General features: G+C 45.0%; 2 protein-coding genes across 4 annotated transcripts in view; both read left to right on the top strand.

Moving 5' to 3' along the window:
- slc4a3 (solute carrier family 4 member 3) overlaps positions 1 to 18,337 on the top strand; it is a 204,831-nt gene that overhangs the window by 23,784 nt on the left and 162,710 nt on the right. The window lies entirely within an intron of this gene.
- On the top strand, positions 10,903 to 13,087 carry LOC132892021 (putative nuclease HARBI1). The gene is made up of 3 exons (XM_060930299.1): positions 10,903 to 11,985; positions 12,114 to 12,210; positions 12,369 to 13,087. Exons 1-3 carry the CDS (start codon positions 11,258 to 11,260, stop codon positions 12,828 to 12,830), a joined length of 1,287 nt encoding a protein of 428 aa, XP_060786282.1. The 5' UTR covers positions 10,903 to 11,257; the 3' UTR covers positions 12,831 to 13,087.

Below are 18,337 nucleotides of genomic sequence, written 5' to 3' on the forward strand. Positions count from 1 at the left end.
CTGGCCATTGGACTGGGGTCAGAATCCGGAGGTGAGGCTGGCTGTGGCCCCGAGTAGGTGACAGAATTCCTTCCAGAAAGAGGAGGTGAATTGCGGCCCCCGGTCTGAAACGATGTCCCTGGGCAGCCCATGGATGCGGAAGACCTGCTGCAGGACGATCTGGGCGGTCTCTTTGGCCGTCGGTAGTTTAGGGAGGGGAACAAAGTGTGCCATCTTACTAAAGCAGTCCACGATGGTGAGTATGACAGTCATCCCGTTAGAAGGGGGCAGACCCGTAACAAAATCCATGGAAATGTGGGACCAGGGTCGCATTGGCACGGGCAGAGGCTGGAGCAAACTGGCAGGAGGCCGGCTGGAGGACTTATTCTGATTACAGGTAGGGCAGGCTCGGACGAAGTCTCGCACTTCCCTGCTCATAGAAGACCACCAGAACCGTTGGGCGAGCAGGTGGTAGGTGCGAGTGGAACCAGGGTGGCAGGCTAGATGGGAGTCGTGTCCCCATTGTATAACCTGGGATCGCAGGTCTTCAGGAACAAAGAGGTGACTAGCAGGGCATGCACTGGGGCTGGGTTGGTCATGGAGGGCTTCCCGCACTCATTCTTCGATGTCCCAGGTCAGAGCAGCAACGATACAGGGGTCAGGTAGGATGGGAGCTGGATCCTTGGAGGGGGCATCATCCTTCTGGAACTGGCGGGAGAGTGCATCAGGCTTGGTGTTGTGAAATCCGGGCCGGTATGAAAGGGTGAAATTGAATCTGGTGAAAAAGAGAGCCCAGCGGGCCTGTCTGGGGTTGAGTCGTTTGGCGGTGCGGATGTATTCCAGATTCTTATGGTCTGTCCAGACCAGGAATGGGACTATGCACCCCTCCAGCCAGTGACGCCATTCCTCCAGGGCGAGCTTGACCGCCAGCAGTTCCCGGTTGCCTATGTCGTAATTGCGTTCGGCCGGCGATAGCCGGCAGGAGAAGAACGCACAGGGGTGGAGTTTGTCATTCGCTGACCTCTGTGAGAGCACTGCCCCAACTCCCACATCCGAGGTGTCCACCTCAACGATGAATTGCCGCTCTGCATCTGGCATCTGGAGGACGGGAGCAGTGGTGAACCGAGCCTTGAGGGTGGCAAAGGCTTCGTTGGCAGCCGGAGTCCAGGTGAAGGGCTGTTTGGTGCTGGTCAAGGCGGTGAGGGGTGACGCAACGGTGCTGTAATTACGAATGAATTTCCTGTAGAAATTTGCGAAGCCCAGGAACTGCTGAAGCTTCTTCCTGCTCTCTGGTACTGGCCATGAAGTCACTGCTGAGACTTTGGCAGGGTCCATCTGGATGCTCCCCTCTGCCATGATGTACCCCAGGAACCCCACAGACTTGGCGTGAAACTCACACTTCTCTGCCTTGACGAAGAGGGAGTTTTCAAGGAGACGACGGAGCACTTGCTAGACATGCTGGGTGTGTTTGGACAGGGTCTTTGAGAAGATCAGGATGTCGTCGAGGAAAACGAACATGAACTTGTTCAACATATCTCGCAGGACATCATTCACCAGAGCCTGGAATACCGCTGGTGCATTGGTAAGGCCAAACGCCATCACCCGGTATTCATAGTGACCGGTGGGGGTGTTGAACGCAGTCTTCCACTCGTCTCCCTCCCTTATCCGAACCAGGTGGTAGGCATTCCGGAGATCGAGTTTGGTGAAGACCGTGGCTCCCTGGAGCAGCTCGAAGGCGGAGGTAAGCAGTGGAAGAGGGTATCGGTTCTTGATGGTGATGTCGTTGAGACCCCTGTAATTGATGCAGGGGCGCAGGGATCCATCCTTCTTTCCCATGAAGAAGAAAGAAGGAAGGATGGAGGCCGGCAGCCAGAGAGTCACTGATGTAGGCCTCCATCGCCTTCCTTTCCGGGGTGGACAGAGAGTAGAGACGGCCCTTGGGTGGTGCAGTGCCTGGGAGGAGATCAATGGTGCAGTCGTAGGGCCGGTGAGGGGGCAAGGAAGTGGCCTTGGCTTTGCTGAATACCTCCTGAAGGCTGTGATAACACACTGGGACATTAGTGAGGTCGGGGGCAGAGCTGGCAGGTGGAGTACGAGAGGTTATAATGGCGGCTCGTAAGCAGGTCTGGTGGCAGTCCTTGCCCCATTCTCTTATCGCTCCAGTGGCCCAGTCGAGGTGAGGACTGTGCTGGCGGAGCCATGGATAGCCCAGGATGAGAGGTTGGCCGGGGGAATGGAGCAGGTGAAACTGGATGGTTTCGTGGTGGTTACCAGACAGAGTCATCGGGACAGGGGCAGTGAGGCGGGTGACGGTGCCAAGGAGATGGCCATCCAGTGCCCTGGCTGGAACGGGAGAGGATAAATGACGGCTTTGCAGACCCAACTGGCGCGCAAGCTCGGTGTCCATGATGTTAGCCTCAGCACCAGAGTCAACCAGGGCGGCCAGGGGGTGGGTGGAATCCGACAGACGAAGGCAAACTTGGAGCATATGTTTCTGGCTGGTGGAGGATTGGAGGATCATAGAACCCAGCCGGGCCCCTCCTATGTCTGGCAAGCTCGGGCTTCTCCATGTGCTGATGACTGACTGAGTCTGGTGGGCCCTCTCTCGTCGACGGGTCTGGACCCGGCGGTCAATGCGGACAGCCAGGGCGATGGCCTCATCGAGTGTCGACAGTTGTTCGTACGAGACCAATTCGTCCTTCATGTAGTTGGCCAGGCTGTGCAGAAAGACGTCCACCAGCACCTGCATGTTCCACTTGCTGCGCCAGGCCAAGGTCTGGAAATCGATCGAGTAGTCAGCCACTGTACGTCTGCCTTGGCGAATACTCATCAGTCCTCCGGATGCCTCTACTGATGACGAGCCCAGGTCGAAGACCTTAATCATCTCTGCTGCAAACAGGGAGAAGGAGGCACACGCCAGTGTCCAGCGTTCATACTCAGCAGTCCCCCACAGGCGGGCGCGGCCAGTCAGATGAGTGATGACGAAGGCCACCTTCACTGCCTCCAACGCGAAGGTTCTGGGCTGCAGGTCGAACAGCAACTGGCAGCTGGTCAGGAAAACACGGACTTGGGAGGGGTCACCATCAAAACGCTCCGGACTGCCAACCTTGGGTTCCGGGGCATCGAGTGCAGCAGGAGCACCTCCTGGAGCTAGCAAGTCAGCGGCTGATGCAACGAGGGGGGGCGGTGGTTGACTCAGAGGTGCAGGGGGTGCTAGGGCGGTGAGCAGCTGGAATGCTTGGTCCAGTCATTGTTGCTGTTGACCAAGCTGGATCAGGGCTGCAACGTCAGCAGACATCCGACTGACATCTCCTTCGGTGCGCTGCAGCCAGTCTAGGGCAGAGGGTTCGGGCAATGGCTCCATGTCTTGGTCAGATCGTTCTGTCAGGGACCAGACAGGAGAGGAGATCAAATGCACTTAAACCACAGTTTATTAATAACAGGGGAAAAGGGAGTTGGGAGAATGTGTATGTGTGAAATTCAGTGGCAGGGATGGCTGGTGGGAGCGTGGTGGTAACATCTGAGGTCTCCCATCCAAGTACTGGCCAGACCCAACCCTGCTTAACTTCTGAGATCAGACAGGATCAGGCGTTGTCAGAGAGTTGTGGCTGTAGGCTGATAACACTTGGGTTTCAGGCAGGCTCCCAGCAGTAGTCCCTCAGCAGGCTGGAGTTAGGGAGCAGGCTGGAACACAGAGTCACAGATCAGATAGCAAGATAGGGGACAGAAATGCAGGGTCAGGTTACCGGGGCTGGAGAGTAGGGCTCCAGGCAGGGCTGCTCACACCGGGCTGATGGAGAGGCAGGCGAGCAGCAGGGCTGGGCAGGCTGGAGATCAGGCGAAGGTACAGGAGAGGCAGGCAAGAGGCAGAGTCAACAGGACAGAAGGCAGATCAGATTACCGGGGCTGGAGAGCAGACAGAGTCAGATGGAACAGAATATAGTCAGGAGTCAGAGTAGTAGGAACACCGAGCAGGTTATCATGCTGGAAGTTGCAGACGATCTGACACAGAAGATTGGGAGGACTGCAGCTTAAATACACACAGGGGGGAAGCAGGTGATCGGCAACAGCCAATGACAGCCACTAGAAGTTAATAAGAGGAAGTGAGTGCGGGCGTGGCCGGTAATGCTGAGTGGAGATGTTACCTGAAGAGAGAAGCCCACAAGTAGGACCATGACAGTCGGACTTAAACCAACATCTGAAGAGGTGAGATCGCTCCTTTTTTCCCCTATTTTTGCTGGCGGGATTGTTTTTGTTTTTGGAAAGCAGTGAAAATATTTTGTAAGCGCGTTTCATGAGCCAAGTTATAGGATTTGTTGACAACTCGCATCGAGTTCGTTACACTTCTACCTGGCGTGAAGCACTGACAGTCATGTGGTTGTGACATCATCGTAAACAAATCCGTTCTACTCATCCAGACGACTTCACAACGGTGCCGTTGCCAGATTTTTCCACTCTGGAACCCGTTCTCAAAAGATTTCGTTTTGGGGCACCCAAAATGCCGGTGCCGTGTGGATGCCAGGCCGAAACGATAAACAATTTTATCAGATTCACCTGAATCCGTTGCCGTGTGGACAGGGCCTTAGTGGAAGCTGAGCTGATTGCACAATTGATTGAGGCTCATTGCACAGCTGATGACTCTGGGGTGTTTTCCTGAAATGGGGTGGGGGTAGGCTGATGGTCTCAGTGACGGGATTGGTCCAGACGATGGGCCATCAGTGTGTGTGATGGGGTCCTTTCAAACCTAGTCTAAAAGGTTTGGAGTTTGTCAGCAAGTCCAGGGGATGGGGTGATGGGAGAGCTTGTCTTATTTTGAGTTGTGATTATCCTGAGGCTACATCCACACGACAACGGCAACGAGATGTTATTTAAAAAAATATCGCGTCCAAATGGGCAACGATTAGTAAAATATCAGGTCCATATGGCAATGCAACGCTTGCTGAAAATGATGCAATACACATGCCACACCTCTAGGGGCGCTGTAAGACGGTCCCTTCGGAGACACCAGAACAATAGAAGAAGTAAGGACGCATGCGCATAAACTATTATGCGCGAGACTTCATATTAGCCACAAAGTCAGGAAAATCTGTTCGTAAAATTACGTTATAATGACCAAATACAATGAAAAGTATTTTTCCAGTCTCACCTGTGAAAGGTAATCCCATGTGATCTCGTTTGGACGGTAAACCTGTTGGTACAGTTAAACGCAGCACATGAATGAGGCATCTTTATTCTCCGCTTTGACCCATCCAATATGGCGGCGAGGATGACGTATGATTCTACACGGAAGGCGGCGTCTTTAATGGTCCGGAATAAATTGAATGCTACACGTTGATGGATTAATTTGTTGTTCTACGCCCTTTTTGAGGAATGTATTGTAGGACTTAAACCAACATCTGAAGAGGTGAGATCGCTCCTTTTTTTTCCCTATTTTTGCTGGCGGGATTGACTCTGCCCTAAGGGCTATTTTCTCTCTCTCTCTCTCTCTCTCTCTCTCTCACTTTGCACCATTACACAATAAATATTCACAGTGAAAATATTTTGTAAGCGCATTTCATGAACCAAGTTATAGGATTTGTTGACAACTCTCATCGAGTTCATTACACTTCTACCCGGCATGAAGCACTGACAGTCATGTGGTTGTGACGTCATCATAAACAAATCCGTTCTATTCATCCAGACGACTTCGCAACGGCAACGTTGCCAGATCTTTCCACTCTGGAACCCGTTCTCAAAAGATTGCGTTTTGGGGCACCCAAAATGCCGGTGCCGTGTGGACGCCAGGCCTAAACGATAAACAATTGTATCGGATTCACCTGAATCCGTTGCCGTGTGGACAGGGCCTGAGTGTGTTCTAGATAGCTGCAGAGTCAATGGTGCTTGAATCACACTCTAGGCTGACTTTGTACTTCTTCATGGCACATTTCATGGCCTTCTTGAGGTTTTGTCTAGCCAACCTGAATGTGCCCATATCACCTCCCCGTACCTTTTCACATACAAAAGATGTTAATGTATCAGGAAAAACAATGACAACAACAATAACAACATGGGATAGATAAATAATTTTCATTCCCACTCACGCTTCCATAATGGTAAAGTAATGAGTGCCATGTATACCCACCTGACTGGATTTAACAGAATGCTACAGAGTGTAAACCTCCGCAAGACATGTAAAACATACACAACTGGATATTATGTATAATTCATTCCAATTTCCAGCCATATCTGCCAATGTTTTCTTTCCATGTTGTTTTGAAATTGCTGATGACCTCTTTACAGTGAGGCAGTATGAATATTCAGAATATGTAGGCGTTAGTAATTTTGTCATAATATCACTGCATCATAATTTACGCAGTGTTTCCCCCACATAGATGTTACTTAGATATGAATGGCTTCCAAAGTACATTGGGTACCCCATTTTAGTAAACAAGTATGAAGAACAAGAATGTTCTGTGAATGATAGATAAATAATAACGAACACGATGTACTGGATCACTCAAAGGAACTGTGTTGTGCTTCATGATTTGACCAAATAGCTGACCACATGAATGGAGAGCTTTCACACTATAGACAATCTTGTACACTGTAGCATTATAGTTTCTGATCTGTCTGTACTGTGCTAGGTTTTGATCTGTCTGTACTGAAGGATGTTGAATTGATAAAGTATGATCTAGGAATGTTGACTTCTGCCGCCTTGGAGATTCTGCCTCATGGATCAATTCAGGAGCAAAAATTCACTGAGACAGACTCAGCTGTTCAGAGATGTTTCTCAGTTTATTGTAGGACAAACATGAGTATATATTCACATTAAAGAGTGTGTTGTAGCTAAATGATTAGATGATGATGTGATTAACAAAGCTAAATTATCTATATATGACAGGGTAATGTCAATGGGTGATGAAGCATTACATCACTGGTTTAGACTACACTACTTTATTAAAGAAGAGAGACATGATGTACCATTACATCACCCATCAGGATCATAATCTTATGAAAGAAGAAAGACATTACTGGTCAACATAACCTTCATTAAGCAGAGAGCAGAATGTGCAAGCAAAGATAAATTTCAAGGATTTAATGAACCAAAACAAGCAGCAATCAGAACAGCCTGTACTCAGTTTCAAGCATGCCAAACATATTTCTATCAGTTTCCTTTTACTGGAACTAAAGGGTTGAGTCCAAAAATGTTCCAGCACGACAATGCACCTGCATAAGAACAAATTTTTTACCAAAGTACAACTGCAAGGAATTTAGGGATTTCACAATTGACAAAAGCTTCAGAGAATCCAGAGAAATCTCTGCACATAAAGCCATAAACCAACATTGAATGCAGGTGATCTTTGATCCCTGAGGTGGCACTGCATTAAAAACTGACATGATTTTATAAAGGACATCACGACATGGGCTTGAGAACACTTTGGAAAACTGCTATCATTAAACACAGTTCTTCGCATCCAAAAATGCAAAGTGAAAGCCATATATCAACAACATCCAGAAATGCTGCTGAATTCTCTGAGGCCGAGCTCATCTGAGATGGATTGACACAAAGTAGAAAAGTGTGCTGTGTTTTAATGAGTCCACATTTCAAATTGCTTTTGGAAATCATGGCTGTCATGTCCTCCAGGCTAAAGAGGAAAAGGACCATTCAGATTGTTACCAGCACAAAGTTCAAAAGCCAGCATTTGTGATGGTATGGGGGTGTGTTAGTGCCCATGGCATTGGTAACTTGCACATTTGTGAAGGCACCATTAATGCTGAAATACAGGTTTCGGAGCAACATATGTCGCCATCCAGATGATATCTTTTTTTCAGGGATGTGCTTATTCCAATGCCAAACCACATTCTGCACATGTTACCACAGCGTGTCTTCATAGTAAAAGAGTGTGGATGCTAAACTGGCCTGCCTGTAGTCCAAAAATGTGTGGGGCATAATGAAGCACAAAATAGGACAATGGAGACCATGGACTGACTCTTTAACAACTGAAGTCGTATCTCAAGCAAGAATGGGAAAGAATTTTACTGTGTCATTGTGTGTCCTCAGTTCCCAAATGCTTACTGAGTGTTGTTAAAAGAAAAGGTGATGTAACACAGTGGTAATCATGCCCCTGCCCCAAATTCATTGGAATATGCTCCAGGCATTCAGAATGAGTGTGTATTTTACAAAAAACAATAAAGTTTATAAGTTTGAACATTAGCTATCTTGTATTTTAGCATGTATTCAATTGATTATAGGTTGAAAAGAATTTGCAAATAATTGTATTCTTTTGGGGAAAGGGGGGCATTAGGTCCTGTGGGGTATTAGGCCCACTATGTTGAAAATGCATGGAATTTATCACCAGCATGTCAGACATTATTGCAGATTACTCAGGAGCCAATCGAAATGCGTGATAACTGTACCCAGTAAAATGAAACAGAAATTGAAAGTTGGACTCTTCTGCTGGGGTCTTATTGCTCCACACCTGTAGGGAATAGGCTCTACTGAAAAAAGGGTGACTTGTTGGAAAACTGTTTCACTTTTATTATTGAATTTGATGCAGGTCAATTTGTAATTATGTGTTTGTTTGTTCAATTATACTGTTAATAAAGTTACATTCATTCATTCATTCATTCATTCATTCATTCATTCATTCATTATACCATATAATTTTTGTAAAAAACAAAAAGTGTAGGGCCTAATACCCACTTTCCCACACATATATATACAGACATGGACAAATTTGTTAGTACTTTTACAGCTCGTTGAAACAATGCTTTATTCCTCCTGAAAAGTAATGAAATGAAAAACAATTTTCTTATGTATACTTGCATGCGTTTGGTATGCCATAGAGTAAAGCAAAAAAAAAAGTGTGAAAACAAATTATTTATTGTTTATTTTACAAACATATTCTAAAATAGCCTGGACCGATTTGTTGGTACACTTAGAAAAGATTATAAATAATTGGATTATGGTGATATTTCAAACTAATTGTTGAACCTTAATTAATATCACAAGTGTCTTCAATCTTGTAATCAGTCATTCAGTCTATTTAAATGGAGAAAAGTCATCACTGTGCCATTTGATATCGTTGTCTGAACCACATTGGACATGGACCAGAGACAGCAAAGGAGAGAGCTGTTTGAGGAGATCAGAAAGAAAATTAGACAAGCATGTTAAAGGCAAAGACTATAAGACCATCTCCAAGCAGCTTGCTGTTCCTGTGACTACAGTTGCAAATATTATTAAGAAGTTTAAGGTCCATGGGACTGTAGGAAACCTAAATGGACGAGTGTCGCAAGAGGAAACTCAAGCACAGATTGAACAGAAGTACAGTGCCAGTGGCAGAAAAAGAGCCAAGGACAACTTCCAAAGAAATAAAAGTTGAACTCCAAGGACAAGGTACAACCCAGATTCCAAAAAAGTTGGGACAAAGTACAAATTGTAAATAAAAATGGAATGCAATGATGTGGAAGTTTCAAAATTCCATATTTTATTCAGAATAGAACATAGATGACATATCAAATGTTTAAACTGAGAAAATGTATCATTTAAAGAGAAAAATTAGGTGATTTTAAATTTCATGACAACAACACATCTCAAAAAAGTTGGGACAAGGCCATGTTTACCACTGTGAGACATCCCCTTTTCTCTTTACAACAGTCTGTAAACGTCTGGGGACTGAGGAGACAAGTTACTCAAGTTTAGGGATAGGAATGTTAACCCATTCTTGTCTAATGTAGGATTCTAGTTGCTCAACTGTCTTAGGTCTTTTTTGTCGTATCTTCCATTTTATGATGTGCCAAATGTTTTCTATGGGTGAAAGATCTGGAATGCAGGCTGGCCAGTTCAGTACCCAGACCCTTCTTCTACACAGCCATGATGCTGTAATTGATGCAGTATATGGTTTGGCATTGTCATGTTGGAAAATGCAAGGTCTTCCCTGAAAGAGACGTCGTCTGGACGGGAGCACATGTTGCTCTAGAACCTGGATATACCTTTCAGCATTGATGGTGTCTTTCCAGATGTGTAAGCTGCCCATGCCACATGCACTAATGCAACCCCATACCATCAGAGATGCAGGCTTCTGAACTGAGCACTGATAACAACTTGGGTCGTCCTTCTCCTCTTTAGTCCGAATGACACGGCGTCCCTGATTTCCATAAAGAACTTCAAATTTTGATTCGTCTGACCACAGAACAGGTTTCCACTTTGCCACAGTCCATTTTAAATGAGCCTTGGCCCAGAGAAGACGTCTGTGCTTCTGGATCATGTTTAGATACGGCTTCTTCTTTGAACTATGGAGTTTTAGCTGGCAATGGCGGATGGCACGGTGAATTGTGTTCACAGATAATGTTCTCTTGAAATATTCCTGAGCCAATTTTGTGATTTCCAATACAGAAGCATGCCTGTATATGATGCAGTGCCATCTAAGGGCCCGAAGATCACGGGCACCCAGTATGGTTTTCCGGCCTTGACCCTTACACACAGAGATTCTTCCAGATTCTCTGAATTTTTATGATATTATGCACTGTAGATGATGATATGTTCAAACTCTTTGCAATTTTACACTGTCGAACTCCTTTCTGATATTGCTCCACTATTTGTCGGCACAGAATGAGGGGGATTGGTGATCCCCTTCCCATCTTTACTTCTGAGAGCCGCTGCCACTCCAAGATGCTCTTTTTATACCCAGTCATGTTAATGACCTATTGCCAATTGACCTAATGAGTTGCAATTTGGTCCTCCAGCTGTTCCTTTTTTGTACCTTTAACTTTTCCAGCCTCTTATTGCCCCTGTCCTAACTTTTTTGAGATGTGTTGCTGTCATGAAATTTCAAATGAGCCAATATTTGGCAAGAAATTTCAAAATGTCTCACTTTCAACATTTGATATCTTGTCTATGTTCTATTGTGAATACAATATCAGTTTTTGAGATTTGTAAATTATTGCATTCTGTTTTTATTTACAATTTGTACTTTGTCCCAACTTTTTTGGAATCGGGGTTGTACATCAGTCCGTGCATTTACATGCACATCCAAATCGAGTTACTGTCGGTAATCAAGCTAAGGGTCCCAGCAGGGGTGCCAGAGAAATCCAATCCTACATGCACACAAGGAAATCGAGCTATTGTGTGAGGTACATTGTGCACCCGAGCCACAGGTGGCGCTACACGCCCCATCGTGTTGGTACACTTCCGGTTGTCATCATGAAGAAGAGCTATTCAAGAGTGTAAACAAAGTTATCAGTTCCGTGTTCACAAGAAGAACGACGACGAGGACAGCAACATCGAGAGAGAGAGAAGATGGACAACAACGAAGCAGCTCAGCACTTGCTGAACATTCTGTACACCATTGCGTTGTACTTGAACTATGCGCGAAATCTTGCAATAATGATTGTTGAAGAAGGAAGGAGACATCGTCAGATGATACTGGATGCTGCCTACCAAACAACCGATGCATTTATTCAGCTCAACCGTCAAGTACTTCTACCCCATGTTTCGCGCTCATGTTGGATGCGGGTGAGAAGCAAAGACTGGTGGGAGAGGGTTGTTTTGAAAGAGTTCACAGATAGCGAATGGAAGGAGAATTTCCGCATGTCTCGCTCATCATTCAACCGGTTGTGCACCTTGATGCAAGACGTTATGAGACCCAACGACCTTACTGTGCGAGCACCGATACCCCTGCAGATGAGAGTCGCCATTGTTCTGTACAAACTTGCGAGCTGTGCAGAATATAGACTCATAGCCAACCAGTTTGGTGTACATAAAAGCACAGTGAAGAAGTTTGTCTACGCCTTTTGCAAAGGAATGGTGGCGACCATCATCCACCAACTAATCAAGGTGCCCACAGCAGAGGAGGCCTCTGCCATCGCACGAAGATTTGAAGAGAAATTTCTCATTCCTCAAATCATTGGCTGCATCGACGGCACACACATTCCGCTGTTGCCGCCAAGTGATGGCTACAAAGACTTTGTGAATCGAAAAGGGTGGCCTTCCTATGTACTGCAAGCGGTGGTGGATGATATGTACCGGTGAGTTGCATGGACAACATTATGCTTGTGCCTTTGTATGAATGTACATTCTTTGGTCTGCTGCTGATCTGCTCTTATTCTGTACATGAGGTTTACAATGTATGTCTGTGTAATCTGTATACTCTCAGGTTTTGGAACATCAACTGCCAGATGCCAGGATGTGCGCATGATGCCAACGTCCTCAGGCAGTCGGCATTGTTTACTGCGGCACATCAGCTACCAAAGGTTGGTAGTTCCTACACAAACATGACACTTCACAGACTTGATACATAATCCTATAGCGTTTCAATGTGAGTTCCATAGACGCTGCTAACATGCTTTGAATCTTTGGTGTTTTTGGGTAAATGCATAATGACTTCCATTTGTGTTGTGTTATGTAATAGGAGCCGAGAGACATTAACGGAACGTCGATCAACCTCTTCCTGCTTGCAGATCCCGCATACCCATTCATGACCTGGTTGATGAAGGGCTACACCCATTCACCACGACTTACAGCTGAGCAAGAGTCCTTCAACGTATACCTCAGTTCAGCCAGAACTACAGTGGAGATCGCTTTCGGAAGACTGAAGTCACGCTGGCGCGTGTTGATGAAGAGGAGTGATTTCCACTTTACATTCACACCACATGTCATTGCCACCTGTTGTGCACTGCACAATTTCTGTGAGCTTCAGAAGGAGACGGTCAATCCTGTCTGGATAGATGAAGCGGACCGCCTCGGACACCAGTTGCCACAGCCCATTGCCCGAGCCCACAACGCACCCGAGGACTCTAGTGCTCAGGCTGTTAGGCATGCTCTAACAGACTACATGGCTGCAAACTTTCCTCTGCGCAGACCACTGTTTTAGACCACTGTCTACTCAATTTGCGAAGCGGACCACCTTGGACATCAGTTGTCGCAGCCCGTTGCCTAGGCCCAGAATGCACCCAAGGACTCTGGTGCTCAAGCTGTTAGGCTTGCTCTAACAGACTGTATGGCTACAAACTGTCCTGCGCAGACCACTGTTTTGTAAGACAACTTATTTTGCACAATTGTATATTTTTCTAAAGTCCATTTTTTGCTTACAGTTTAACTTATGTCTTAATAAACACACAAAAAGTTAAATTGTTTTGTTTTTATTGACATTCTTCAGATGTTGGACATATACACACACACACACACACACACACACACACACACACAAATACAGTGACTTGTTTATATACACAATTCACAGCTATGCAACAGCTGTACAGATGTATTTGGTGATACAGTAAGTGAGCTAAATTTTAACAGTGCAAACAATGCCACAAAAAGAAAAGATTCAGCCGAGTGTTATGTACAGACGTGGTGGCAGTGTGTTTTTTTAACATAATTAACAGTACATGTTGTGTACAGATGTGCTACAGTAAATGAGTTTGATGCAGACAGTGCAGACTGCCACAGATATTTAAAAAAAATTTAAATAAAAAAATTCAACCAAGTTTGTCAGTCTTCATATATGGCGTATACAAACAGTATTGCAACAAAGTACAAACAAAGTAATAATACAAAAAATAATAACAGCCAACGAAGCTGACTACAGGTCTACGTACGAGGAGCCATGCTCCTCAGGTGCCAGACCCGGGTGGCGATACCTGTCCGGCTGCGAGTGCATGGGCGGGTATGTGTGCATGGATGGATGTGTGTGCATGGACGGATGTGTGTGCATAGGTGGTGGTGTGTGCGTGGATGGCATGATGGCATTCTGTAGGCGATCAATGCTGTCCATCAGCCTAGACATTGCTCTGTCAGTGCCATCCATAATTCTGTTGACCAACTGTTCCTGGTGGATCTGGCTTTGATGGAGGGCCTGCATCCACACAGTCTGCATCGACTGGAGCCGATCCAAAACTACGTCTGTGGCTGGGGTCCCACGCCTTCGTCTCCTGACCACTGCATAGAAAATACAATATTAATTACCCTAATGTACACTTTGCACAAAATTATGTACTGTGATAATGTTAAATTTCATCATGTTCACAGATAGATAAACTCACCAGGCGTGCTAGTACTGCTGGGCACAGCAGTAGTGGACGAAGTCTCAGTCTCCTCCCCTGTCTCACACTCCACAGACTCTGTGCTGCTTGTGGAGGGGGATGCTGCTGGCTCAGAGCCTGGTGATGATGGTGGCTCCAATGTCTCACTGCAGTCCTCTCTCTCCAATGTTGTCTCTACAAATCAGATGGAGTTGTCAGATAATGGGTTTGAATTAGGTATGCATTGTTTAGCCTCTTGATAATCTTTGCCTGCTTCTTCAGGAGCCAGCCAAACCGGTTTTTGGTCCCTTGGCTCCATGGGCAGGACACAGGGTAGACAATTGGGTGCTAATAGGCCATGTAAGTGTAGACTGCATAGTGCTATGAGTGTGAAACGCAATTCAGCTTCAGGCTAACTGCATTACAGCGTAGAACAACAGATTACGCACCACATCACCAGTACATTTGTAACAAACAGCATGCTATATAGTAAATCTAAAATACATTTATTCTGCCTATAAATCGCATGGTATGAAACAGTAGTTTGGTCGACTGGGAAGTAGGCTATTGTTGCAGTCGAAATATCGCCAGTCTAAATTAGCTCTTGTTAGCTGCAGAAACTCACCTGATTGAGGAGTGAATCCGATGTCCACACCGTTTTCAGTGGCTTGCGACAAAGGTCGGCGTCCAAGCAGCTCCTCGAGGATGTCTGCAAAAGGGCATGACTGAGGAGCTTGCCCGCTTGTCTGATTATTCTTCTTGGCTTTAAAATAAGCCTGTTTCATGTGCTTCCAGCGTACACGGATCTGCTCCGGGGTCCTCCTGTAGCCTGCGCTGGCCAACCGTTCCTCCACTTTCTTGAAGAGGTCTCCATTGCGCGTTTTTCTCCCGTCCATGAATTTTAATATATTCAACTCCTTAAGCTGAATGAGCATGAACTCTGTCTCCTCATTGTTCCAGAAGTGCACATTTCTGCTCGCCATTTTCTCTTCTTCGTTCGTTCGTTCGTTCGTTCGTTCTCCTTGTTCCTCCTGACCTCTTCTGCTGCTCACTACTACTGTTGTCATGCCGACCGAGGCTGTTGTGTTTCCCGCTTGTGGTCTCATCACTTCCTGAAGGGGCAGTGCTGAAGTAAGTAGCTCGACTACGTAGCTCGATAGGGTATACATGCACTAAGTAGCTCGGCTAAAATCGCATAATCTAGGTCGTGTAGCTCGATTACGAGAAATCAAGTTCGGTTCGATTTCAGCCTAGTTAATGTGTTTCCATGGCATTTAGAACTTCGATTTCAGTCGAGCAACGGCAGAAATTCGATTTTCTCTACATGCATGTAAACGCACTGAGTGTCTATTTGCACCATCCATTGCTTTTTGAGTGACAGTGGGCTCAATGGAAGGACTCCATCATTGAAAGAAAAACTTTAAAAAAAAAAAAGCCAGACTGGAATTTATTAAAATGTATATTAACAAGCCACAATGCTTCTGGGAGCATGTCCTTTGGACAGATGAGACAAAACTCAAGCTTATTGGGCAAGTCACATCAGGTCTATGTCCACAGAAGAAAAAAATGAAGCTTTCAAAGAAAACAACACCATACCTACTGTGAAACATGGACGAGGCTTGGTTATGATTTGGGGCTACTTTGCTGCATCTGGCTTGGGGTATCTTGAATCTGTGCAGGGCACAATGAAATCTCAAGACTATCAAGACATTCGGAAGCAAAATGTACTCCCCAGTGTCAGAAAGCTCTAGCTCAGTCGTAGGTCATGGGTCCTCCAACAGAATAAAGACCCAAAACACACAGCTAAAAGCACTCAAGAATGGTTAAGAACAAAACATTGGATATTCTGAAGTGGCTTTTTATGAGCTCTGATTTGAATCCTATCAAACATCTCTGGAAAGAGCTCAAACATGCAGTGTGAAGAAGGCACCCTTCAAACCTAAGACACCTTGAGCAGTTTACTCAGGAAGGGTGGGCCAAACTACCTGTTGGCAGATGCAAAAGTCTCATTGAGAGCTACAGAGATCACTTGTAAGCAGTGATTGCTGATAAAGTTTTGCAACAAAACAGTGCTGTTTTTGGCAGCCATTTTTGATTTAGTTTTAGTCTTAGTCTTTTGGATGAAATGCTTATTAGTTTTAGTCACATTTTAGTCAATTCTATCCTTGATAGTTTTGGTCTAGTTTTAGTCGACGAAAACTAAAAGGGTTTTAGTCCAGTTTTAGTCATTCATTTTAGTCGAAAAAATAATTACTTTAAAACATTAAATTAGGTCAATACAGAGATAGGAAATTGTAATCGAAGTTGACAGGTTGTGCATAACATGCTCTCTGCATAAACGCTGTCTAGTGTGCATGCTCTTTACATAAACACTGTCTAGTGTGCATGCTCTCTACATAAACGCTGTCTAGTGTGCATGCTCTCTACATAAACGCTGTCGAGTGTGTATACTCCATTGTTCACAGACTCGTGTTTCTGCCTCTGTTTAACATGTCGCAATGTGCTGATAGAGCACAAACATGTCATGATGAACACACAACTAGAAGATGACCACGCTCTCCGTTAATGTAAATATGATGGCTAAATATGATGGCTAAACATGCTGCTAATGTTAGAGTAGCCAGGTGTGCTGCTGCTCATTTAGACATATTAAGGCACAGCAACAGGTCTGAAAAGCTACATTTCCCCCCTTGTGTTTCACAGTAACTCAAATATGGGTCAATATATGACAAAGCATTCAGTTGCTGTCCCACCAAAAATCCCTGCAGGACAAGTTTTACTCATCACATGTTAATTGAATTTAAGGTAGCTTAACCAAGCCAAATTTAGCATGAAGCTAGCGGTCCCATTCATTTTCGCCAGGTCATGGTGTTTTGGAAAGCTTGATAGGAAATTCATCACAGACGGATTGTTGAGTGACATTAACCAAAGCTAGCGAACATATACATGATCTGTTAAGGACTTCTTGTAACGTTAACTTATCGTCGCAGAAATAGCAGCATGGTGAGCCTTTAGATGCTTCTTGAGGTTGGTTGTATTCTTGCCACGTAGTTTATAGCCACAGCGTGTACTTCTGTCTCCCACTACAAGGCATTCCGTTTTATTTTCTGCTGGATTATGTGTAAAATATGTCCATAAATCATCACGTCTTTTCCGCCCACCAAGCCCTTGTGCTGGCTTTGCTGCCGCCATGGTCCATGAACTGTGTGTGGCTGCCCCGGTGTGCACTGTGCCCGGACATGCCTGGTGGTGGGCGTGACCAAACAAGGACAGGATGCAGGTGCATTGCTGATATTTTCAGCATTTGGCAGACAGATTTGCATGCACTGTTGGAGGAAACGCCATGCATTTTGATAGTCCTATAGCCAACCCACTAGCCAACCCACAAGTCTGTTTTGTGTTAAACATGGTATAAACCATGATGGATGGCATTAGCTTTTGTCAGTTTCGAGATATTCCAGAGATAATCGTGGGTTCTTATTTTTGGAATCTGGTTATTTAGCAAAACAGTCTTTTAGCACAAATCCAAAGTCTTTTAGCACAAGTTCTAAAGTCTCTTAGCACAACTCTATTCTTTAGCACAACTCTGGATTATGGTCACAATAAAAAACAAACAAACAAACAAACAAACAAACAAACAAACAAAAAAGAAAAAGTCAAGTCTCGAAGCTGTGGCTAGTTAGCAAATTGTAAATAATAAATATGATCTAATTTAAGCTTAGCACTTTAATAAAGACAAAACAAGCCTGGAAGTTGGCTGTAGTGGTATACTGTGTCAGGGTACGTGCAGTGTAAAGTAATTTAGAGGGAGGATTGGTGACTAAGGTTACATCCACACGACAATGGCAACGAGATTTTATTAAAAAAAATATCGTGTCCACATGGGCAACGGATCAGTAAAATATCAGGTACATATGGCAACGCAACGCTTGCTGAAAACGATGCAATACACATGCCACACCTCTACGTGCGCTGTAAGACGGTCCCGTCGGAGACACCCGAACAATAGAAGTAGACGCATGCGCATAAACCCCTTCTTCTACCCGGCATGAAGCACTCACAGGAACAAGCACACAACAACAAGAAGAAGATGGCTGCGACTACGCGAGGGAATCGTGCCTTCTGTGTGTACAAATTAGTTTTATTAGTGTGCATAGTTTTATATAACTTAATTTTCTTATTGTGTGTGAACATTTTGAAAAGCATTTTTATATAATTTATATAACTTTTTATATTGTGTGTGAACATTTTGAAAAGCAGTCTTATCCAATGAAAAAAAGAAATTCAAGAAATGGTTCAGTTACTTGTTTATTTAAAAGAAAAGCTGTATACAAAAGTGAATGCAATGCAGTGGTTC

This window comes from Neoarius graeffei, chromosome 9, assembly GCF_027579695.1.
Source record: "Neoarius graeffei isolate fNeoGra1 chromosome 9, fNeoGra1.pri, whole genome shotgun sequence".
NCBI classification, from domain to species: Eukaryota; Metazoa; Chordata; class Actinopteri; order Siluriformes; family Ariidae; genus Neoarius; species Neoarius graeffei.